Source organism: Schistocerca cancellata, chromosome 6, assembly GCF_023864275.1.
Source record: "Schistocerca cancellata isolate TAMUIC-IGC-003103 chromosome 6, iqSchCanc2.1, whole genome shotgun sequence".
Lineage (NCBI taxonomy): Eukaryota > Metazoa > Arthropoda > Insecta > Orthoptera > Acrididae > Schistocerca > Schistocerca cancellata.
The window spans coordinates 405,549,502-405,574,289 of record NC_064631.1 but is presented as its reverse complement, the minus strand read 5'-3'; the positions used below and the strand labels follow the sequence as shown (position 1 = coordinate 405,574,289).

Sequence of the window (24,788 nt, the reverse complement as noted above, 5' to 3'; positions counted from 1 at the left end):
CTGGTGGATACTTCATGAGGAATATCTGGTTGCGCTATGCCTGCTGGTACAGTAGTGCAAGTGGCGTAGGTTTCAAACAACCAATAATGAGTCTACACGTATCCTTTAGCGCCTTGCCAAGCATGTTTCGTGGGTAGATTTGTATGAGGCTGGCCACGTTAGTCGTACCAATGCTGCACTAATCAATGTATTTAATGACCTGAAGTATGCCACTGGTAACCGTGAGACCATGATACTGACACTGATACAATCCAATCGTCTCAATTAAACGAATGTTTTACGTTAATCGCCCTACAAAGATGAACCAACGTACTACAGATTAATGATTAAAATTTTCAAACAAAATGAAGTTGTCGCTATAGTTTGTGCCCCAAAATATGTTTTTTGCTTTGAGCCAGTTTGAAAGTACTTCTTTGCAATCTGCAGTGACACAACTCAAAATAAACGCTATTCTAATTAGGTCCCCAGATTAAGACTGACATCCAAGATACGCTACAAGATTGCACCCTAAATAATTAAACGAAAATATATGTTTGAAACTAACCAGCTTATTACAGTTCTTGGTTGATATAACCTTCGGTAGATAATTTGCTACCTGTGCTATTTTGATGATTATAATCATTTTAATATGTATTTTGTACTACAATTTTTGTTTTCTGGAGTTCTAAGTTGCTAAACTAAAACTTATTTGCTGTGTGGCGTATTTGCAATCTTCATGAGATTTACATTTCTTGTCACTGCAAAGAGCTCCATTTTATAATGAAACTTACTTCTTGTGTTTCTGATTATTCATAGGATATATAATTTTGTTGTTTATTCAAGTTCTACAGAGATGTCTTCGTAATTCTATTAAGTGCACTGATGTTATCTGCAACAAAATATGAAAAATCATAAAAATAAGACTTCTGTGACAACGTGAGATAGTAAGCAATAACATGTTACAAGAGATAGTTACTGAAAAGTCACAAGTGGTTTAGTGTTGGTGTGCCGCAAAGGCTCTACAAAAATTAATTTCCATTATATGATAAATCTAATCTTTTACCGAAATTCACACAGATGAAAGCAAGTTACATTTCTAACTATGTTTTTGTGGGCTTTAATTAAATGAGATCCCTCATTATATACCTATAAGCTAATTCAGAGACGCAATGTTTTTGAAGACAGATAATTTCCTTTACAAAACATGTTCCTGCATTGTCTAAACTATTTTCAATACTCTTCACAAAACATAGCCACATTACCGGTAGTTCCGACGGTAATCTGTTTGTGTCCGCTTGCAGAGGTCAGCTACCAGCAGTGGCGGAGCTGAACTACCTGGACAAAGTGAAGTGGCTGGAGATGTACGGCGTAGACTTGCATCCTGTGCTGGTAAGTAACTTTTCCCTATAATAAACACCGTTCTCAGGCAAACAAAATGGGCAGCCTTCTTACAGCATTCGAATACAGCCTTCCAGTCTACAGCAAACAGCTGCTTTCTCTAATATCTCACTGACAGAATTATTTCTTAGAAGCCTGCCTTGCTGTTCCCGAACACCATCTTTCCCCATATAAAACCCACCCACCTACTCACTCACACACACTCACACAGACGTTTCTTGGGAAATGGTAGCCCATTCTTCACGGAGTGCTGCATTGAGGAGAGGTATCGATATCGGTCGGTGAGGCCTGGCACAAAGTCGGCGTTCCGAAACGTCCCAAAGATGGTCTGTATGATTCAGGTCAGGACTCTGTGCAGGCCAGTCCATTACACGGATGTTATTGTTCTGTAACCACTCCGCCACAGGCCGAGCATTATGAACAGATGCTCGATCGTGTTGAAAGATGTAATCGCCACCCCCGAATTGCTCTTCGACAGTGGGAAGCGAAAAGGTGCTTAAAACATCAATGTATGCCTGTGCTGTGATAGTGCCACGCAAAACAACAAGGGGTGCAAGCCCCCTCCATGAAAAACACGACCACACCATAACACCATCATCTCCTAATTTTACTGTTGGCACTACCCACGCTGGCAGGTGACGTTTACTGGACATTCGCCAAACCCACACCCTGACATCGGGTGGCCACATTGTGTACCGTGATTCGTCGCGTCCACAAAACGTTTTTCCACTGATCAATCGTCCAATGTTTACGCTCCTTACACCAAGTGAGGCGTCGTTTGGCATTTACCGGCGTGATACGTGGCTTATGAACAGCCGTTCGACAATGAAATCCAAGTTTTCTCATCTCCCGCCTAACTCTTATAGTACTTGCAGTACTTATAGTACTGATGCAGTTTGGAACTCTTGTGTGATGGTCTGGATAGATGTCTGCCTATTACACATTACAACCCTCTTCAACTGTCGGCGGTCTTTGTCAGTCAAGTGATACCCCATCACCTGACCACGTTCGAAGTCCGTGAGTTTTGCGAAGCGCCCCATTCTGCTATCTGACGATGTCTAATGACCACTGAGGTCGCTGATATGGAGTACCTGGCAGTAGGTGGCAGCACAATGCGCCTAATATGAAAAACGCATGTTTTTGGGCGAGTCCGGATACTTTTGATCACATTGTGTATACCTTGCAGTGTTACAAAATGTGTACTATAAGAGCAGTATACACTGTAAACACAAAACCAAACGACATATAACCTTTTGAACGTTATTCAGTGACTGAGAAATAGTCAACTCTCCGGTGATAAGTTGCCTCTCTTGGTCAGTTAAGCTAGTTGTACGTATATGGATGGAATGGTCAGAGAAGACCTGGCAGCAGTCTATATCATGGAGCTCTAGCAATGTGTTCGTGGTCAAACCGTTCTGTAGGGGGGGCACGTACATGTGAATGACAAGCTTGAATTCCTTGTCTCACCAACAGAATTATTTATTAGCAACTTGTCTTACTGTGCCCTCTCACCCTCTCTCCCCACAATAAGAACACACACACAAAATTCCATGTTCCTTCGAGTCATCAGTTTGTCGCCTGCCTTTGACATGGGCGTTGTAGTACTATCGTCTCTGTAGGGCAACAAGAAACCTTGGATTGAGTCCATTTGACTTATAACATCCTATCGCAAGACGTCCAGAGTATTACTGTTAGGCAGGGTATGTCTGCTTAGGACAGTATTGTCTGGTGAAGCAGTTCTCTTTCCATGCGTCTCCTGGCTAGAGTTTTCACTAACACACAGAAACCCTTGAAAAAGTAACTCAAAATACCGGTCATCGGACTGCAGTGTAGCGCTTGATCATTCTGTGTGGGCTGCCTTTTACACGACGAACTTGTGTTTAGAAAGTGATAGCAGAATTAAAGATGACAGACATTAATATTTATATATCTACCATCTTTTACTTTGTCTTGCCTTCATTGTGCTAATCTACACCTCCCTTTCCCCTCTTCTTTCCCACCTCCCTACCCCCCAAAAAGAAGATCCCTAGACAGATACCATTAGATCTAGCTGGCTGCCGGCTGTAAAGTACCAGCTTAAACGCATATTTCCATCGAATGTACGATATCTGTGTAAGAAGTTAAGGTATTTTTGTAATTTAGCATGTCATTACAGTCCAATTAGCGTGATTTTTTAGTTGTTCTGTTGGTAACCATGTCTTAAAACTGTTTTATAGTACTAGTCATATCGCATATTTATTCTGCTGACAGCTGTCAAAAAGGGTACATGTGTTATTGCAGCATAAGCGATTCTTTATTTTGTATAAAAATGGATCATAGAATTTGCATGAAATGTTGTTGTAAGAATAGAATGAAGTGCAGGAAAGTTTTAGAAATGTTAAATAGTGCTTTCGGGTGTCTGTTATGAGTAAATCAATCTGCTTCGAAGAAGGAGGTGAAAACGTTAAGGATGACGAGTGCCCTAGCACATCATCAACCAATGAAAAAGTGGAAGATATTATTATGAAAGAGCCTTGAATCCCCTTCAGAGAAGTCGATGATGATGATGCTGGCGTATCAGTTGGCACATGAAATTTTTTGGATATGAAACGTGTGAGCGGCAAAACTTGTTCGAAAATTGTTGAATTTCTAGCAACACCAGTAGCGAGTGCTCAAGAGGCGCTAGATGAAGTCAAGAACGAAGCAGAACTACTGAAACGTGTCATAACAGATGATGAGATACAGGTTTATGGATATGACGTGTAGATTAAGGTTCAGTCGTGTCAGTGAAAGCATTCAGCATCGCCAAGGCTGGAAGAAACTCAACAAGGCCACTCGAATGTGAAAGTTACGCTCACTGTGTCATTCGATTTTGTCCGTGTAATGCACCATGAGTTCTTCCCACAAGGTCGAAAGGTCAATAAGAAGTAGCACTTAAAATTTCAATGCTGTCTGCGTCGAGGAATTCGAAAAAAAAATACCGGATTTATAGTGAAACGCTTCATGGTTTTTGCACCGCTTTGTAAGTTGTTGCTTGTTCGTGAATCTTTGCTGAAAAACAATACTGTAATGACGCCTCAACCTCCATATTCGGCAGATACGGTCCAATTCGACTTTTTGTGTTCCCAAAAGTAAAGTAAACCTTACATAGGCGTCATCTGACAGTCAGAGGTGAGATTAAAAAAGCATTGCTGAGAAAGCTAGCAGCTTTTGCAAAGGTAATATTCCAGACCTGTTTCGGAGATTTGAAAAAGCTCTGGCATAAGTGTATAATACATAATAAGGATTATTTTGAAGGGAGTAGCATTCATGTAGACGAAAAAATAAATGAATTGCAGAAACTTCTTAGACTCACCTTGTATAGATACTGTAAAGCCACTAGTTTGCGTGTGACACTTCCTTAAAACAAGACTGTAGTAATAAATCCAAATTACGTTACCCTCTGATTTTGTAGCTTCGCTATATTGTGGAAACCAGTGTGTATTTGTAAACCCCTCGAAGATTTAATAGGACCCGCGACCCAAAGTGTCCATATCCGAATGTATATAGATTATATTTTTTCCTCCCTCCGAACCTCTGGGCCCGTGCCGGTGAGAACGAGTGCCGTGGTCGGTGTGGCGTGGGCGTTCCTTACGGCCCGCACACGGCAGGCTTCCTCATCAGGCATCAGCCGTCCAGCGCCCCGCGCTCAAAGGAGCTGACCTGCCTCTTAGCCCCCCTGGCCTTTGCGGGGTTAGTTCCGAGCAGTCCTCCTGCAGATCAAATGGAGCCGCCAAGTGCCGGCGGCGGGGAAGGGAGGGCAGGGGAAGCCAAGGAGCACGAGGGGCAGCGGGAGCTGGGCCACGTAAACCGACTCGACTGGCAAAGAACATCGGAGGTGCCACGCAAAGGACCGCGGAATCCCAGCGGCTGCGTGCGGCCAGTCTGCTGTGGGGTCTGAGACAGTTCATAGCCGCAGCGAGTCGCTACAGGACGCCCCAAGACACTTGCGACAGAGCATTCTAATGATTAAATTCTTTTTGTCTTTTCAAATCCATGAACACTGACTGTGAAAAGCAAGAAATTCCTAATTTGGATGTCTGTGTTGAACCAAGAATTCATAACTAAATGCTGCCACAACGAAGTAAAATATGTTCATTTATTTATCTCAATCTCCTCAAAACGGTACCTATCTTAGTAAATCTGTCTCATTCAAAGCATAATGATAATATTCCATTTGTAATAATAATATTGAAACGTCCACATAGAAAATTAAGAGCGACAGTGCTGGAAAAACTCTTATGTCATTTGATTTTCAAACAGGTGGGCAAAACTAAACGTAGCTACTGAGAGTGTCTTATCTTTACTTATTCTGATCATGTCTAAACTGACACACGATATTTTAGCGCAACGCAATCTGACTTTCAGTAATCCCTACAAAATAATGGCCCTGACTAACAATAACCTATACCCTTCATGAATCACTTATCTCACAAAAATCTTCGTTACTCGAACTACTGCAATACAGCGAGCTCCGATACTGCCAACTAAATAAAAGATTCTAACTACTGAAGGCACTAACTACTGATAGGCATAGTTAGCAAATGAAAGATTATGATAGAGAACAGCCGGCCGCCGTGGCCGAGCGGTTCTAGGCTCTTCAGTCCGGAACCGTGCTGCTGCTACGGTCGCAGGTTCGAATCCTGCCTCAGGCATGGATGTGTGTGATGTCCTTTGGTTAGTTTGGTTTAAGTAATTCTAAGTCTAGGTGACTGATGACCTCAAATGTTAAGTCCCATAGTGCTCACAACCATAGAGCCATTTGAACCATTTGATAGAGAACAAACAATGTAGTTACCTTAATAGTGTTCATCCGGTTTTACAAATTTCCTTTTTTCTGACGGACACACGTCCAGATCGATCGCTCGTAGTAACCTCTCACAACTCTTGCATCTCTCCCCCCACATCCACCACTGCTGGCGGCTCACCTCCAACAGCCCAACACTACTGGCTGTTCACATCCAGCTGCCCAACACTACACGACTAACTTCCAACAACGAGTCCACTCAGCCACAGACTGCACACAGCGCAGTCAGCGATATTAATACAGAGCGCTACGTGGCGTTACCAACATAAAAACCTAAACAGCTTACTTACAGTATCTTCCATCAGATCAATAAAATAATTCGTAAGAGGTCAATGTTCTGCGTCCTTCCTGTTCACTCTCATTGCCAGGACATCCCACTAAAACTCCCTTGTCCTCTTCTCACGATCAGCACGTAACACCTGCTTATCTTCGTAGTGTGTGTGACGAGGCTGCACGACATAACAAAACAATACAAATATTACATGCACGTCCTAAGTCATCCAAAAACAAGAAAATTACCATTAAAATTATATACACACACCTTTCACTACATGTATCGTGTGACAGATGGGTAACGTATGTGACCTGTGAGGTGCATGCTCCCCTTGTGACACCCTGTCACCTGATACAAAACGGATCCTGCGCCGTGACGTTTCACCGTCAGGTTTTCAATCACGGAACGTGGCGACCTTATACCTTTCAGAGGAACTACACTCGAGTAGCTGCCGACTAACACATTGTCTGATCAAAAGCCTCTCGACACGTATCACTATACATTAATAGCGGGTTTATCCACCTTTGCCTTTGGAGGAATGGCAGCCCGACCCTCCTTACGATCCGGAACCAGAGATGATTTTGGACGATAGGGTCTGGAGTGAAGTCGATGTTTCGACTCATCCCAAAGGCGTTCCATTGGGCACAGGTATGGACGTTGTGCAGGCTCATTTCAGGAGTGTCATTGTCCACAAACCACTACCTCACACGTGCTACTGTATGACAGGGTGCATTGTCATGATGATACAGACTACCATCGTCTCCAAACTCCTCTATAAGCAGTACAGAATGGTGTACAATATGTTCGTATGCTTCTGCATTTAGCATTTTCTTAACCACACCCTAACCAAGAAGAACTCCCACTTACCGTAACACCACCTCCTCCGTAGTTCATTGCTGGCACTACACGCAATGGCCATTAACATTCTCCAGGCATTCGCCAAATCTAAACCTTACCGTAGGATATTTACAGGGGCGTGATTCATCGCTCCAAATCACTCGTTTCTAGTCATCCAATGTCCAGTAGCGTCGTTCTTTGGACCAACTCAAGCGTTGTTTAGCACTGACTATAGACATTTGAGTCTCATGAAAAGTACCCCATTCTTTTTAACTCCCTACGGGCAGTCGCTGCGCTAGTTCGACTGTTACTTTGGAATTCGTAAGAGTTTCCTACCACTGGTTTTACACCATTTTTTACAATCACCGTTGGCAACGCTCAGCGATCCCTGCCCGTCAGTACGTGAGGTATGGCTGGTCTTGGTTTAGCTGTGGTCGTTCCTTTGTGCTTCCACTTCACAGTCACATCACGAAAAGTCGACTTGTGCTAGTTTAGAAGGTTTGAAATGTTCGTGATGAATTCGTTACTCGTTGACTTCCAATGAATCCAACTTCACGCGGTGCCCCATTGCAAACTGTTAACGAAGGTACGAGCATATGGACTAGGTCCCCAGATATGTGAGTGGCTCGAAGACTTCTTAAATAGTAAAACCCGGTATGTTGTCCACGACGGCGAGCGTTCGTCAGAGACAAGGAAATCTTGAGGAATCTGCCAGGAGAGTGTGACAGGAGCACTATTATTTTCTATGTAGATAAATGATCTGGCGGACAGGGTGGACTGCAATCGATGGTTGTTTGCTGATGATGCTGTGGTGTACGGTAAGATGTCGAGGTTGGGTGACTGTAGAAGGATATAGGATGGTTTAGATATATTTTCTAGTTGGTGTGATGAAAGGCAGCTAGCTTTAAATGTAGAAAAACGTAAGTTAATGCGGATGAGTAGGAAAAATAAACCCGTGATACTATAGCATTTTTAGTGTGCTGCTTGACACAGTCACGTCATTTAAATCTCTGGGCGTAATGTTGCAAAGCGATATGAAATGTAACTAGCATGTAAGGATTGTGGTAGGGAAGGCGAATGGTGGACTGCGGTTTAAAAAAATGGTTCAAATGGCTCTGAGCACTATGGGACTCAACTGCTGTGGTCATAAGTCCCCTAGAACTTAGAACCACTTAAACCTAACTAACCTAAGGACATCACACACATCCATTCCCGAGGCAGGATTCGAACCTGCGACCGTAGCGGTCGTGCGGTTCCAGACTGTAGCGCCTTTAACCGCTCGGCCACTCCGGCCGGCGACTGCGGTTTATTGCAGAATTTTGGGGAAGTGTCGTTCATCTGTAAACAAGGCCGCATATAGAACGGTAGTGCGACCTTGAGTAGGCCTATGCGCGAGTATTTGGGATCCGCACCAGATTGGATAAAGGAAGACGTCGAAGTAATTAAGAGGCGCACTGGTTCGAAAACACGCAAGTGTTAGGGAGATACTTCGGGAACTGAAATGGGAATCCCTGAGAGGAAGGCGAAGTTGTTTTCGAGGAACACTACTGAGGAAATTTAGGGTCGGCATTTGAAACCGACTGCAGAAGAGTTCTACAGCCACAAATACACGTTTCGCGCAAGGACTACAAAGATAAGATACGAGAACTTAGGGTTTATACGAAGGTATATCGACAGTCGTTTATCCCTCGATCTGTTTGCGAGTCGAACAGGGAAGGAAATAGAATGAAATTTTCACTCTACAGCGGAGTGTGCGCTGATAGGAAACTTCCTGGCAGATTAAAACTGTGTGCCGGGCCCAGACTCGAACTCGGGACCTTTGCCTTTCGCGGGCAAGTCGTCTACAGACAGAGCTACCCAAGCACGACTCACGCCCCTTCCTCACAGCTGCCCGCGAAAGGCAAAGGTCCCGAGTTCGAGTCTCGGCCCGTCACACAATTTTAATCTGCCAGGAACTTTCATATCAGCGCACACTCCGCTGTAGAGTGAACATTTCATTCTAGAAACATCCCCCAGGCTGTGGCTGAGCCATGTCTCCGCAATATCCTTTCTTCCAGGAGTGCTAGTTCTGTAGGTTCGCAGGAGAGCTTCTGTGAAGTTTGGAAGGTAGGAGACGAGGTACTGGTGGAAGTAAAGCTGTGAGGACGGGGCGTGAGTCGTGCTTGGGTAGCCCAGTCGGTACAGCACTTGCCCGCGAAAGGCAAAGGTCCCGAGTTCGAGTCTCGGCTGGGCACACAGTTTTAATCTGCCAGGAAGTTTCAGGAAAGGAAATGACCAGTAGTGGCACAGGGTAGCCTCCGCCACATATCGTACTTTGGCTTGTGGAGTTTTTATGTAGATGTAGATATAGAGTGAGAGTCCACGTTCGAAGTCACTGAGTCACGAGGTCACTAAGCGAGACATTCTGCTACTGTTGCTTCTCTAATGACAGCACAGTACCCTCCGCCTCCTTTTATACTAGCGGGCCCGACCTCTCGCGACAGGCCGGCCTAAGTGACCGAGCGGTTCTAGGCGCTACAGTCCGGAACCGCGCGACCGCTACGGTCGCAGGTTCGAATTCTGCCTCGTGCATGGATGTGTGTGATGTCCTTAGGTTAGTTAGGGTTAAGTAAAGTCCTAGGGGACTGATGACCTTAGAAGTTAAGTCCCATAGTGCTCACAGTCATTTTTGAACCTCTCGTGACATCTAGTGGTAAGTTCCGCATTACGTAGGGGTGTCCAGATACTTTTGTCAGATAGTGTATGCTGAAGTCGGATGACATCGATTTGGCCGCAGCTTATGGCCTCTGCTTGTCAGTATCGCGACCGAGCCGATGGATATGGAAAAGAGGCAACGAGGCTAGCAGGTACCTAGCCCGGACGCGATAGCCGCGGTTGTGCGCGGAGGAGAGACAGACGCTGGCCGGGGCTGCGGCCGCGGCCGGCTCGGCGTGTTCTTGAATAATGCACGCCGCTGACCGCGCCTGACAAATTGAGGCCGCCCTGCTACCGCCGCGGCGCGATTTATGCTCGTGACGTGGGGCGGGGGGCGCGCCGGCGAGGCGGCCGAGGAGGGACCGGCGGTGCTGGGCGCGAGCTCGGAGCGGCGACCGGGGCGCGACTCGGCCGATGCGTATCGCCGCTGCAAGAAGCTGCCGCCTGCCGGCTGCCGGCGCGCCATTAATCCGCCCGACGCCGGGCTTTTTGCTCGGCCACACCCCGCACCTGTGCTGTGCCGCAGATAAATCCACTTCTCACCAGCCTCTCTGCGCGCACAATGCCGTCGCCGAGCGCGCGTCTCAGGCACGCTGCCAAATACCTCCCACCCCCTTTTGCAGAATCACGCATATTTCTCTTTCAAAGATGCACACCAAAAGGAGATGCAGTAGCAATGGTACCATTCACCTTACATCGGGTGGTTATAATTAAATTGCAGATACTCAAGGAGGTAAGTATCGTACGGCAACGAAACTTGGTAGGTATACTAATGTGTTAATGCTTAACTGATTTACGCTGGCATAACATTAGTTCCAATTTTGGACCACCAGTTGCAAATTTGGCGCTTTAAAGCATCTCGTCGAAGTCTCCGATGCTCATATTGAACAAATTTTGTAAGCAGCGGTTAATAATAAATTCAGCATTATGCCTTCTGCCCTCTTTGACCTTTTCTGCCCGTTTCTAATCCATTACATATGGAAACATTCATACGTCTTTCATGCATTCACAGTCCCACATTCGCTCCTGCTCTTCAAAACTGAAATTATTTTCCACCGTAAACCGGTTCCCCATTAACGCTTTAGAATCTCTGCCACGTTTCGCTTCTATACGATAATTGCAGCTCACACTGGACCTCTGTGAGTAGCTGCACTTCAGAATGAGATTTTCACTCTGTAGCGGAGTGTGCGCTGATATGAAACTTCCTGGCAGATTAAAACTGTGTGCCGGTCCGAGACTCGAACTCGGGACCTTTGCCTTTCGCGGGCAAGTGCTCTACCATCTGAGCTACCCAATCACGACTCACGCCCCGGCCTCACAGCTTTACTTCTGCCAGTACCTCGTCTCCTACCTTCCAAACTTGACAGAAGCTCTCCTGCGAACCTTGCAGAACTAGCACTCCTCAAAGAAAGGATATTGCGGAGACATGGCTTAGCCACAGCCTGGGGGATGTTTCCAGAACGAGATTTTCACTCTGCAGCGGAGTGTGCGCTGATATCAAACTTCCTGGCAGATTAAAACTGTGTGCCCGATCGAGACTCGAACTCGGGACCTTTGCCTTTCGCGGGCAAGTGCTCTACCATCTGAGCTACCCAATCACGACTCACGCCCCGGCCTCACAGCTTTACTTCTGCCAGTACCTCGTCTCCTACCTTCCAAACTTGACAGAAGCTCTCCTGCGAACCTTGCAGAACTAGCACTCCTGAAAGAAAGGATACTGCGGAGATATGGCTTAGCCACAGCCTGGGGGATGTTTCCAGGATGAGATTAATAAAGTTTTAAAAAAAAATTATGATGGTTTTAATGGTTCAAGAGTTCTGCATGGTCTCCCTCCACTTGACTACAATCCCACAGGACGTCCATACAACCATGTGAAACGGTCATAAAACTTCTTCTCTGAGATGCTGTCCAACTTGCGCAATACATTCGCTCCTTCTTCGGTTTCGATATCCATTCTGCATTTCGTCGTTTTGTGGTAGGTTCGTATCGATGAAACTAACTCTCGTTACACGTAATGGTTTTTCCAAGAAAGAGTTTTCCTCATTTAACATTTCAATCAAAATGCGGGAGGTATGCATAGGCTGTTGTTTTCGTTCGGGAGTGAAGATGCGCAGGACAGACTTTCACACACTTCCATTCTATTCGAAACATTTTGAGGAATATTTTGTACACTTGATTCAGTGATATTATTCCACTGCAATTTGTACAGAAACGTTGACGCACTAAGTCCGCATGTCCACCGCTTAACGTTGTCTCCTCACAACTGACTGGTCCAAGCACATCTGTTGTTTTAAGTTACAGTTATTGGTTCAAGTTGCCACCGTAGCTATTGCGCTGACATCACTTAAGCGACAGGAACAAAATCAGTGTCAGAAATTTTTGACCGGACTATATAACTTACTGAAATGTGAAGTGCAGAGAAAATGGTTATACGTATTTTTGGTTATGAGGACCACAATATCATCAATTCTCGAAATATTTTAATTAAAACTACATTGACCAATCACATTAATGTGACCATCATCTATGTTCGACGTCAACCTGCAGTAACCGCTCACAAACAGTAGCTGGCAGCACTAGCAGTGGAGGATATACAGGGTGTTACAAAAAGGTACGGCCATACTTTCAGGAAACATTCCTCACACACAAAGAAAGAAAATATGTTATGTGGACATGTGTCTGGAAACGCTTACTTTCCGTGTTAGAGCTCATTTTATTACTTCTTTTCAAATCACATTAATCATGGAATGGAAACACACAGCGACAGAACGTACCATCGTGACTTCAAATACTTTGTTACAGGAAATGTTCAAAATGTGATGCGCTGATGCAGCCCTGGAGAATGGCTTATTTTATCACAGCCGTCCACAATACGAGCACGAAGAGTCTCTACATTTGGTACCGGGGTTGCGTAGACCAGAGCTTTCAAATGCCCCCATAAATGAAAGTCAAGAGGGTTGAGGTCAGGAGAGCGTGGAGGCCATGGAATTGGTCCGCCTCTACCAATCCATCGGTCACCGAATCTGTTGTTGAGAAGCGTACGAACACTTCGACTGAAATGTGCAGGAGCTCCATCGTGCATGAACCACATGTTGTGTCGTACTTGTAAAGGCACATGTTCTAGCAGCACAGGTAGAGTATCCCGTATGAAATCATGATAACGTGCTCCATTGAGCGTAGGTGGAAGAACATGGGGCCCAATCTAGACATCACCAACGATGCCTGCCCAAACGTTCACAGAAAATCTGTGTTGATGACGTGATTGCACAATTGCGTGCGGATTCTCGTCAGCCCACACAGGTTGATTGTGAAAATTTACAATTTGATCACGTTGGAATGAAGCCTCATCCGTAAAGAGAACATTTGCACTGAAATGAGGATTGACACATTGTTGGATGAACCATTCGCAGAAGTGTACCCGTGGAGGCCAATCAGCTGCTGATAGTGCTTGCACACGCTGTACATGGTACGGAAACAACTGGTTCTCCCGTAGCACTCTCCATACAGTGACGTGGTCAGCGTTACCTTGTACAGCAGCAACTTCTCTGACGCTGACATTAGGGTTATCGTCAACTGCACGAAGAATTGCCTCGTCCATTGCAGGTGTCCTCGTCGTTCTAGGTCTTCTCCAGTCGCGAGTCATAGGCTGGAATGTTCCGTGCTCCCTAAGACGCCGATCAATTGCTTCGAACGTCTTCCTGTCGGGACACCTTCGTTCTGGAAATCTGTCTCGATACAAACGTACGGCGCCACGGCTATTGCCTCGTGCTAATCCATACATCAAATGGGCATCTGCGAACTCCGCATTTGTAAACATTGCACTGACTGCAAAACGACGTTCGTGATGAACACTAACCTGTTGATGCTACGTACTCATGTGCTTGATGCTAGTACTGTAGAGCAATGAGTCGCATATCAACACAAGCACCGAAGTCAACATTACCTTCCTTCAATTGGGCCAACTGGCGGTGAATCGAGGAAGTACAGTACATACTGACGAAACTAAAATGAGCTCTAACATGGAAATTAAGCGTTTCCGGACGCATGTCCACATAACATATTTTCTTTATTTGTGTGTGAGGAATGTTTCCTGAAAGTTTGTCCGTACCTTTTTGTAACACCCTGTATAAAGTGTGCCGGGAGACGTAGAAAACACAGCAGTTGTTGTAGTAATGCGGAAACGCAGCGATTTATCTGAGGTCCGAAAGGGCATGATGATTGGCTTTCGGGTCAAAGGTGGAAGCATTTCCGAAACGGCTCAGTTTGTAAACTGTTCGCTTCCCGCCGTGATTAAAGTATATTGTGCATGGAAAAATGGCGCTAACCAAAACCGGCGGCAACTGTGGTGCACCTCGGCCCATAGGTTACAGAGGTGAACGGCGGCTGCGGAGACGTGTGCGGGCAAATAGAGGTGCAACTGTTGAACAACTGACCGCCTAAATGAACCAACGAACTACCAACAGTGTCTCCTCAACGGCCGTGCACCGAACATGCGTATGAGTCTCCGCAGCAGGCGACTGGTACATGCACGCATGCTGAATGCTATTCATCGGCGACAAAGGCTGGAATTTGCACGCAATTATTGGAGTGGCGACAGGTGGTCCATCCAGATGAATCGCGTTTTATGCTCCATAGGACAGACGGCAAACATCCTGAACAATCGTCGGAAGCGTCCAGGTCAGAGAGGGAGCGTTATGGTTTGGGAAATGTTTTCGTGTCATTCCTAGGGTGGTCTCGTCATTCTGGAAGCCACCATCCATCAACACGAGTATGTATGTATGTCCACCCCTGCACGCATTCTTTTTCCTCGGCACAATGGCATCTGCCAGCAGGACAGTGTAACATCCCACACAGCTCACACTGCACGCGCTTGGTTCGAAGAGCACTAGTATGAGTTTAGGTATTCTCCCGGCCACCAAACTCCTCATATTTAAACCCAATCGAGAATCTGTCGGATCACTTCGATCACTGTGTTCGCCCTATGCATCCTCAACCAACATACGGCGCTGACGTCGGCGTGGGTCCACATCCCTGTCGGTACCTTCCAGAACTCAATGACACTCTTCCTGCACGTCTTGCAGCGTCCCACTCTGCAAAAGGTGGTTATTCAGGCTTTTGGATTTAATGTGTCTGGAAAGTGGATTACGCCATACCTAGATCGCATTCTGCACCATCACCTTCGAAGTAGTTCCCGTTGTTGAAACTATGCCGATCTCAGCGTTTCTGTCACCTTGTAAATACACTCCTGGAAATTGAAATAAGAACACCGTGAATTCATTGTCCCAGGAAGGGGAAACTTTATTGACACATTCCTGGGGTCAGATACATCACATGATCACACTGACAGAACCACAGGCACATAGACACAGGCAACAGAGCATGCACAGTGTCGGCACTAGTACAGTGTATATCCACCTTTCGCAGCAATGCAGGCTGCTATTCTCCCATGGAGACGATCGTAGAGATGCTGGATGTAGTCCTGTGGAACGGCTTGCCATGCCATTTCCTCCTGGCGCCTCATTTGGACCAGCGTTCGTGCTGGACGTGCAGACCGCGTGAGACGACGCTTCATCCAGTCCTAAACATGCTCAATGGGGGACAGATCCGGAGATCTTGCTGGCCAGGGTAGTTGACTTACACCTTCTAGAGCACGTTGGGTAGCACGGGATACATGCGGACGTGCATTGTCCTGTTGGAACAGCAAGTTCCCTTGCCGGTCTAGAAATGGTAGAACGATGGGTTCGATGATGGTTTGGATGTACCGTGCACTATTCAGTGTCCCCTCGACGATCACCAGTGGTGTACGGCCAGTGTAGGAGATCGCTCCCCACACCATGATGCCGGGTGTTGGCCCTGTGTGCCTCGGTCGTATGCAGTCCTGATTGTGGCGCTCACCTGCACGGCGCCAAACACGCATACGACCATCATTGGCACCAAGGCAGAAGCGACTCTCATCGCTGAAGACGACACGTCTCCATTCGTCCCTCCATTCACGCCTGTCGCGACACCACTGGAGGCGGGCTGCACGATGTTGGGGCGTGAGCGGAAGACGGCCTAACGGTGTGCGGGACCGTAGCCCAGCTTCATGGAGACGGTTGCGAATGGTCCTCGCCGATACCCCAGGAGCAACAGTGTCCCTAATTTGCTGGGAAGTGGCGGTGCGGTCCCCTACGGCACTGCGTAGGATCCTACGGTCTTGGCGTGCATCCGTGCGTCGCTGCGGTCCGGTCCCAGGTCGACGGGCACGTGCACCTTCCGCCGACCACTGGCGACAACATCGATGTACTGTGGAGACCTCACGCCCCACGTGTTGAGCAATTCGGCGGTACGTCCACCCGGCCTCCCGCATGCCCACTATACGCCCTCGCTCAAAGTCCGTCAACTGCACATACGGTTCACGTCCGCGCTGTCGCGGCATGCTACCAGTGTTAAAGACTGCGATGGAGCTCCGTATGCCACGGCAAACTGGCTGACACTGACGGCGGCGGTGCACAAATGCTGCGCAGCTAGCGCCATTCGACGGCCAACACCGCGGTTCCTGGTGTGTCCGCTGTGCCGTGCGTGTGATCATTGCTTGTACAGCCCTCTCGCAGTGTCCGGAGCAAGTATGGTGGGTCTGACACACCGGTGTCAATGTGTTCTTTTTTCCATTTCCAGGAGTGTACATCCTAGAAGTCAGTCTTTGTAGAATCTTTTGTAGCATCTGTATTTCCGCTCGAATCTTTTCCACTGTGTCCAATCTTCTTCGTTTCAACTTGATTTTAATCTTGGGGAAGACGAAGAAGTCACATGGCGTCTCCTTAGTACGATGGGTAGAGAACAACTGTTCTCTTGCCTGTATTTAAAAAAATCGCGAATAACGTAGGCCCTATCCGGTCGTGCATTCTGTGGTTCTTAAAGCTACTTCTGTGGACACGTTCTCTTCGGGTCATCCCTTATACGTCTTCGAAGATCACGGCAGAACACTTTATTGACCGTATGGCCTTCCAGTGCGACTATAGCTGCTTATTTTCAGGGTCACCCAACTTTCGTCCCCAGTGACAACCTTTCAAAGAAAGTTTGGAGCGGCTTAAAGCAGGTCGCTTTTGATCAACTTGAAGCACTCGTGACGCAAGCTGACCGTGATCCTTTTCATCTTCCAGTCTTCGCACAGATTTCGTTCTCTTGTAGCATACCCTGTTCCCAAAGTGTTGCAGAGGCCTTCCATGGTCAGTCTACGATCTTGCAGAATCAGCTTCCCCACTTTCTGAACTACTTCTGGTGCGATGCTACCTGACGGCCGATCGGAACGATTACCATCAGTCGATGTTCGCCCGTGTTTTAAACCATTACACCAGTCGTAAGTCTGTTCGACCTAAGGCGTTGCCTCCGAAAGCTTGCTTCAACATTTGGCGTGTTTCTGCACATGTTTTCCCAAGTTTAAAATAAAACTTTATATGACATGGTGCTATTCCATGTCACTCTTCACAAAACCTCAAATTCATGGAACAAATAAGCAGATCACTCATGTCGCAGTCACTTGCCACACTGATTCAAGAAGGAAGTATTAGGAGACACCTAGCGGTATTTCGGTTTACTCGAAACTATTTGGGCACAAAATTTTAATTTCTGAATTTTTTATTACCTCCTGCTACATTCACGTACCTTGCCAAAAACAATTCTTGAATTTGCGTGGAAAGCCGAGCAGAGCGGTTGATATTAAGGATGGGCGATGATCAGCGATATTTAGAAAATATCGATGCTGTGAATTGAAACATTAATGTTTCAACATCGATACTGAAATCTGAAAGCCTTATACTATTTTATACGTTTACCTGCGACTTCGTAAGGGACCATTGCCCCGATTTTTAATACCTTGTAACATTACTCCTTCATATATGGTGGTGTGGACGCACAACAACGTCTTTAGTGCCTTTATATAGAATCTGATACATATGTAAATAAACGCAATCTAACTTTGTTTTTAAATTACATATAGGAATACCATGTCGGCATTCTCAACACTTCTTTTACAAATACGTGTAGCATGCTTCAACGATACAGTAGAATTAACCAGCAAATCGCAGTCACCATTTAAAAGTTATATAAACTCAGGTAAAAGTTCAGTCTTCCAACTTCAAAACAAAAATGACAATCTATAAACAAACCCGCAGCATCATAGATCCTTCAGAGATCAATTAGACTAAAGGAAGCCTGAAGATGGCAAGAAGTCGGCTTGCCGAAATATCGCGCCTGTTAGACGACGCCACCCAGCTGAAGAACCGAGAAATATTAAAAACTCATAGCAGTTAGAGTACCGACACACGAAATCTAAACTACTCTGTAACTGGCTGTACCTCTGTAATCAATAAAATGTGGACACAGGTTGTATGGAATGTTTTATTCGAATTTGTCGGTTCTTCCACCCCCTAAAATATTTACTATTACTCTTGAAACATCATGTAAAGAAAGCACCACAGTCATTAATAAAATTAACGTATTTCTGATTACCTTGTTTCGGTGTGCAGAATTATTAATGAATCATTGAAAAAAGAACACTGCATGGGTCCCTTCTATGTACTGACGAGATGCAGACACGTTCGACCAGACGCTCGATTTACGTCGCGATGCCTATTTCAGCACATCTTTTGTGGCGCTACGTGGCTTTTAACCGGGTTTTCTGGTATATTCACTGTAGTGCGTCAAATTATTTAGTTACAAATGTACTCCAAATGTACGGAAAAAAAATCTTACCGTCTGTGACCTCTATCACGATAAACTCAGTACGGCAGTATATCACGCATAAATAGCTACAGACAAGCATGCTAGTTACGTCGCGGTTGCAGCAGAAGATGGTCCTTTCTGATGGGCCGTTAGGTTGAAGAGCGTGCACAAAATCGAGATACGTTCTGGACTCGGGGATGAATGCGAGTCCATATCATAACTCTGGCAGCACGGAGCTCACGAATACGTGTCCAGTGCTTGCAATGCCACGGCTGACTAGGGCCATTGTCCTCAGCGTGACTCTCTTAAGAAGCAGTGCGGCAGTGGGGGGCCCGCGTCCTGTGCTCCAGAGTAGACGTGGCATCCGAGGAGACCTTCCTGCAGGGCTACGGTGCATAACCGCAGCTAGTGCACACTCGGTTTAGGACCGCTAGATTTTGCTTGGGACCAGTGGCTGTCGTTAACTGCAGATGCCTTAGTATGGCTCACAAAGGAGTGAGACTCTTTGGTTCAAATGGTTCTGAGCACTATGGGACTTAACTTCTAGGGTCATCAGTCCCCTAGAACTTAGAACTACTTAAACCTAACTAACCTAAGGACGTCACACACATCCATTACCGAGGCAGGATTCGAACCTGCGACCGTAGAGGTCGCGCGGTCCCAGACTGTAGCGCCTAGAACCGCTCGGCCACTCCGGCCGGCCATAAGACTCTTTTCAGGAAGAACTTCCACTGCAGCGGAATTTGCATTGATTTGAAACTTACTGTGTACTGAACCGGGACTCGATACCAGGACCTTTGCCTTTTGCGGTCAAGTGCTCTACCATAGGCTGTGGCCAAGCCATTTCTGATGAATATCCTTTCTTCCAGGAATATTGGGCCCGCAACGCAGGAGAACGTCTGTGAAATTTGCAAGGTAGAAGATGAGGTGTGGTGGAAGTGGAGCTGTGATGGCAGGTCCTGAGTCCTGCTCGGGTAGCTCAGTCGGAAGAGCACTTACCGCGAAAGGCAAAGGTCCCAGCTTCAAGTCCCCCATTTCAGCGCACAGTTTTAATGTGCCAGGAAGTTTCAGTTCTAAAAATCCTTGACCGCATACCTATATATGTAAAGAATTTAATAGATAGTAAAATTAACTTCACACAGTCCGCCGCTCGTGGTCTCGCGGTAGCGTTCTCGCTTCCCGAGCACGGGGTCCCGGGTTCGATTCCCGGCGGGGTCAGGGATTTTCACCTGCCTCGAGATGACTGGGTGTTTGTGTTGTCCTCATCATTTCATCATCATCCAGGAAAGTGGCGAAATTGGACTGAGCAATGATTGGGTAATTGTACGGGCGCTGATAACCACGCCGTTGAGCGCCCCACAAACCAAACATCATCATCATCATCTAACTTCACACACAAACTAAAATCACATGTGTTGATTTTTTATTGAGAAAGTATCCAACAATAATAACACTTATTTCTTCTGCATCATAGCAAGGTATTGCAATTACGAGCCGTGTAACAACAAATAATGAAACTGAGCTAAACGAAGCAACGCGAAGAACCCAGGTACGTCGAGTGTCATGCCAATTAGGAGAATGAATCATATTCCTAGTTGCTGGGCTTGTATGACGATATGAATGATCCTGCTCCCAAGTGCAGTGCATTTTGGATCCTTTCAAAAAGTGCGAGATTATCGTGATTAGAAGTGGTGCTGCTCTGATGAAATCTCTTAACTGTTTTGGGTGCAGATACTCTGTTCAGATGCCTGATGTAACGTAAAATGTCTGCCCGCGCTATGTAATTTACACCTTTTTGCACAACTGCAATATGTTGTGTGACGTGAACGGCTCATAGCGTAGTGTAATAGTGCAGTTCTCAGTCCTACCTATTCCATTTGCAAATAGGAACGGCGAGCGGTCTACCTCTGCATAGGCCCGAATTTGTCAAACTTTACCGTCAGGGTAATAGCGCGGAAGGTATACGGAAGAGATAGAAATTTTCCTTATATAGTCTTTGAACGTGAGCTCTCGAAATTTTAAGATTAAGTTTTCCCATGACATGTAACGCCCGAAAAGACATCGTAGAGTATTTCTGTGATGCTCTCGATCAGGCTAGACATGCTAAGAATTCTTGAGTAACTATCGATACTCACGAATCGGTTGGATAAGGGTTTTGCGAGCAACTTACTATGCGGACGGGTTAAACTTCCTTGGGATTCTTCCAGCGGAAGTCAACCTAGACGCTTTCCTTTCTCGCATCTATATTTACGCGAGCTTTACAGTTTAAATAGCTGTAGAACGATACACCTTTGACGTTGTGGCTGACACAAGTCATAAATTGGCGATAATGTGATCAAGCACTATCATGTGATTTTGCCTATTTATGCGCACTACATTTGCTTACGTTGAACATCGGCTACAAAGTTTTGCACCAAGCGTTGATCGTATGCATATCCTTTGCATTTGGGAATAATTTTCAAACGACGCGACATCGGTGTACACAACTGTACGGCCTTTAGAGAAACTCAGAGAACCGCAGACGTTATCTTCCTCGTCATTTACATATATCGTGAATAGTAACGCTCCGGCAACTCGACGCCACTTTCACTTCTGATGTCTCCACACAGAGAACGTTGTATAGAGTTTTTATTTGCTACGAAGCTTCGATTCCAATCGCAAGCAGAACTGCTCGTGACAACAGACAGGGATTGGGCCAACTTCATTTGCATTGGAGACAGGCAGCAACACAAAAGACGCCTTTAACAAAAAATCCTCACCTCCATGAGGACACTGCAGCTGTCGCTCGCGCTATCCGTGTCAGCAACTGTTGCACTGTTGTAATTTCAAGTTGTTGTTTGGTGCTGAAATTGAGCAAGACTTTGAGTTGCACAGCATGGTTCACCAGAAGCAGTCTATCGCGCTCCAAATCCATCGGTTGTTCATAATATGTCCTAACTCGCCCAAAAAATGTGGACCGACTCAAGAAACAGAGTAATATTTCATAATTGAGATCTCTACAAGCTGCGCTAGCTACAGCACAGTGAATGACGCTGAACTGTAAGTGCAACCACTCAGCGTGTGACTTATGTCTCGTACCTCTGGTTTTTTGATGAAATTCAGATAGTATTACATAGCGATTGTTTATGTGTTTATGTTACATAAACACGACCAGAAATGAAATAAAGAACTGAAAATTTGTTTTTCTCCATCTGGATATCTGCATGTCTGGATATAGATTGAAGTGAGCAGGGAATGAAGCAATAATCCTTATGAAAGTAACAAAAAGAAGGAAAAATACTTTACTGTGAACTAAAACAAGACAATTCCACAAGCCGCATTGTCTCCTTCACGTCTGGGGAGACAACACGTCTACAGCGCTGCAATGAGGAGGTTGTTTTACATTTCCCTCGTTTAGACAGTACATAATTAAGAGTTTTCAATATTTCTTTGACACTTACCAACGAATCAAACAGATCTGTGATCACTTACACAGCGTCCATTTGTACAGACTTCATGGCTCTTGGCACGCATGTAAGAACAAGTTCTGTATTTCAATAAGTATGTTACAACCTCTTTATAAGCAATTCGTTTTGCAGATTTGCAATTTTCCGATGTATTATCAATGAACCGACATCAACTATTCATCTATTCGGACCTCGTAGCACGATGGTAGGCGGTGGCGGTGAGCGGAGAACGCGTTATGACTCTGGTTTGCGCTCTCTATCCAGCGTTGCTCGCATGAAGCGGTTTACTGCGAGAATTCTTCCTCTGTGCTTTTTCTTTATAAAGTGCACGCTTCCATGCATCGCTAAGCACATAGCCCGTGTGTCTATTGAAGCTGTTTCCACAAATACTAATTTCAACTGCGAGACACGGGCTATGCACATAACAATGCATGGAAGTGTCCACTTGATAAAGAAAAAGTACAGAGGAAGACTACGAGCGATAGCGCTGCAAGCAAATCTCGATAGAAAGCACAAACAAGATTTATGGTCGTAGAGGGCGCCACCTCAGTACGCGCCATATTCGTGTTGACGCCATAACCTAAGACAGCCAATGAGATGTCGTTCTCTGTGTATAAAACTGGGAACCTAGCCACTTGCACGGCAGTCGGTTTTAGCGGCTGACAATGATGATGGGGGGAATCAGTGAAAGCTTGAAATTTTATCCGAATTTCACGCTGCAAGTAAACTGAGAACTTTTTATACAACTAAAATTGTAGTTATAGGTAAACAGTACAGTGAAAGCAAATCCGTAGTGCAGCTGGCAACATGCAAGGACGTTTCCACTTCTTATTTGGTCTCAGTGTACCTGGACAATGATTCTCGCATTATGTAGTTTAGAGATGTTCGCAGGATAGAGAGGTAACGGCGACGCCTGCTGTTGCTAATAATTTTCAGCGAGTAAGAAACTGTTTCAGATTAACGAGAATAAATACGTTGGTGAATAACGTTTGTTCCGGTGAAAAGCAATCTCAGTTATGGCGTTCTGGGCGGTTTGGCGTTAGTAAATTACGAGGCGAGATTGGCGGCCGGCGACAGGGCTGTGTTATTAGAGCGCGAGCCAGAACGGCTGCAGAGCGGGGCGGCTCTGCCGTTACCGTCGCTATTCTCTATTAAACTGATGGCTCTGCTAATGAAAAACACGCAAACGGCGCGCACACCCGGAATCGATTTTCCCTGATGCGTCAACTGAAGGGGCCGCAGCGTTGGAGGAAGGGAGCTAGTCGTTGAATATCATTTGGCCAGTACTGTACGAGTATTCGGCTTCCCACTGAGCTGGTCCCCCAGTTGAATTACCCGCGAGCAGTTTGTTGACGAGTGGTAGAATAGAACTTTCCTGGTATGCTGAGTTGTTATTAGAAAGAGCCTTCGTTTGAATTTTATACTTGAAATCGTGCATCATTTTCTACTGCAGTTTTCCAAAATATTTCTTCGGAGGATTTACGGATGGTTTAAGTTAATATGTCATCGACACCGTCGTAGTTAGAGAGAGTGTAAGGGAAAAGGAAGGGGAAAGAGTTGTCAGTGGTCCTATTGAACGAATCCTGCCAGCAACTACCTGGCATCACATTAGGAAAATTAACGAAAACTTAAATCGTGTAGATATGTAAAGGATCCGCAATTCCCTACTCATTGAAGCTGCTTGTTCATTCCTACAGGTCACGTGTTTGTTCAGATATCGATTGTCGAGGTCGACACGCCGAGAGAGCTTTTCAGTGATGTTATGTTTGTTCTTCCAGGATTGTTGAAAGAGAGCGGTTGAGAGCGTCGCCTTCTTTGCGGGCAGGCTCTCAAAAATAGCCGTAATTGCAATGATTAGCGAGAAGGCATATAATGAGTGGCTATAAAAGGAGAGTTGTGTTTATATTATGTGAGTGAACATTATGTTTCATAAAGAGAGTACATTTGTCTGTGTTAGAGTTCAACGACGATATGAACTTCATTGGAACCTCAATTAAAGCCATTGTTACCAAGTTGCCCTGGACTACCGCTGCAACATTTCCCTTTCCGAGGCGATCGCCCTAGTCCATTAGCCACAATCACTTACTCACTTAAGGCTACTTTCGTTTTTTTTTATGAATAGGGTCGAAGAACCTATAGGAAGAGTTACAGGCTGGATAGGGATTTGCATTTGCGTTCTGCTTCTCACGAATACCGCATCATTATCTTACTCTCAGTGATATTTACCAGATGACAAAATTATGTCATTTCTATGTTATTGTTGATGAACTTTTGCTTACACAATGCTTTAAAGCTGTTTACGCAATAGTAACCAAAAAACATACACACGCGCGCGCGCGCGAGAGAGAGAGAGAGAGAGAGAGAGAGAGAGAGAGAGAGAGAGACGAGAACGCTATATAACGCTCAGGGTGAGCAGGCGCTGTGCTCTGCGTATGTGCAGAAGCAGAAACAATGGCGCTCACATACAGCTAATAAGAGTAAAATTCAGACGAAATTTAAAAAAATTGCGAATTCTACCAAATAGGAGCAATAGTCAAGGCTTCTGAGTGAATTATTCCGAAAGGTGAATTTTTTTTTTTCCGGCGGAGTTCGTGTCAATGTCGTTTTTTTGAGATACTTTCCAGACTTCTCT

At 45.6% G+C, this 24,788-nt stretch overlaps 1 protein-coding gene across 1 annotated transcript in view; it reads left to right on the top strand.

Moving 5' to 3' along the window:
• LOC126088353 (band 4.1-like protein 4) overlaps positions 1-24,788 on the top strand; it is a 561,066-nt gene that overhangs the window by 445,077 nt on the left and 91,201 nt on the right. Inside the window, exon 7 of the mRNA XM_049906490.1 lies at positions 1,281-1,368. Within this exon, the coding sequence (XP_049762447.1) occupies positions 1,281-1,368 (88 nt within the window). The remainder of the gene's footprint in view (positions 1-1,280; positions 1,369-24,788) is intronic.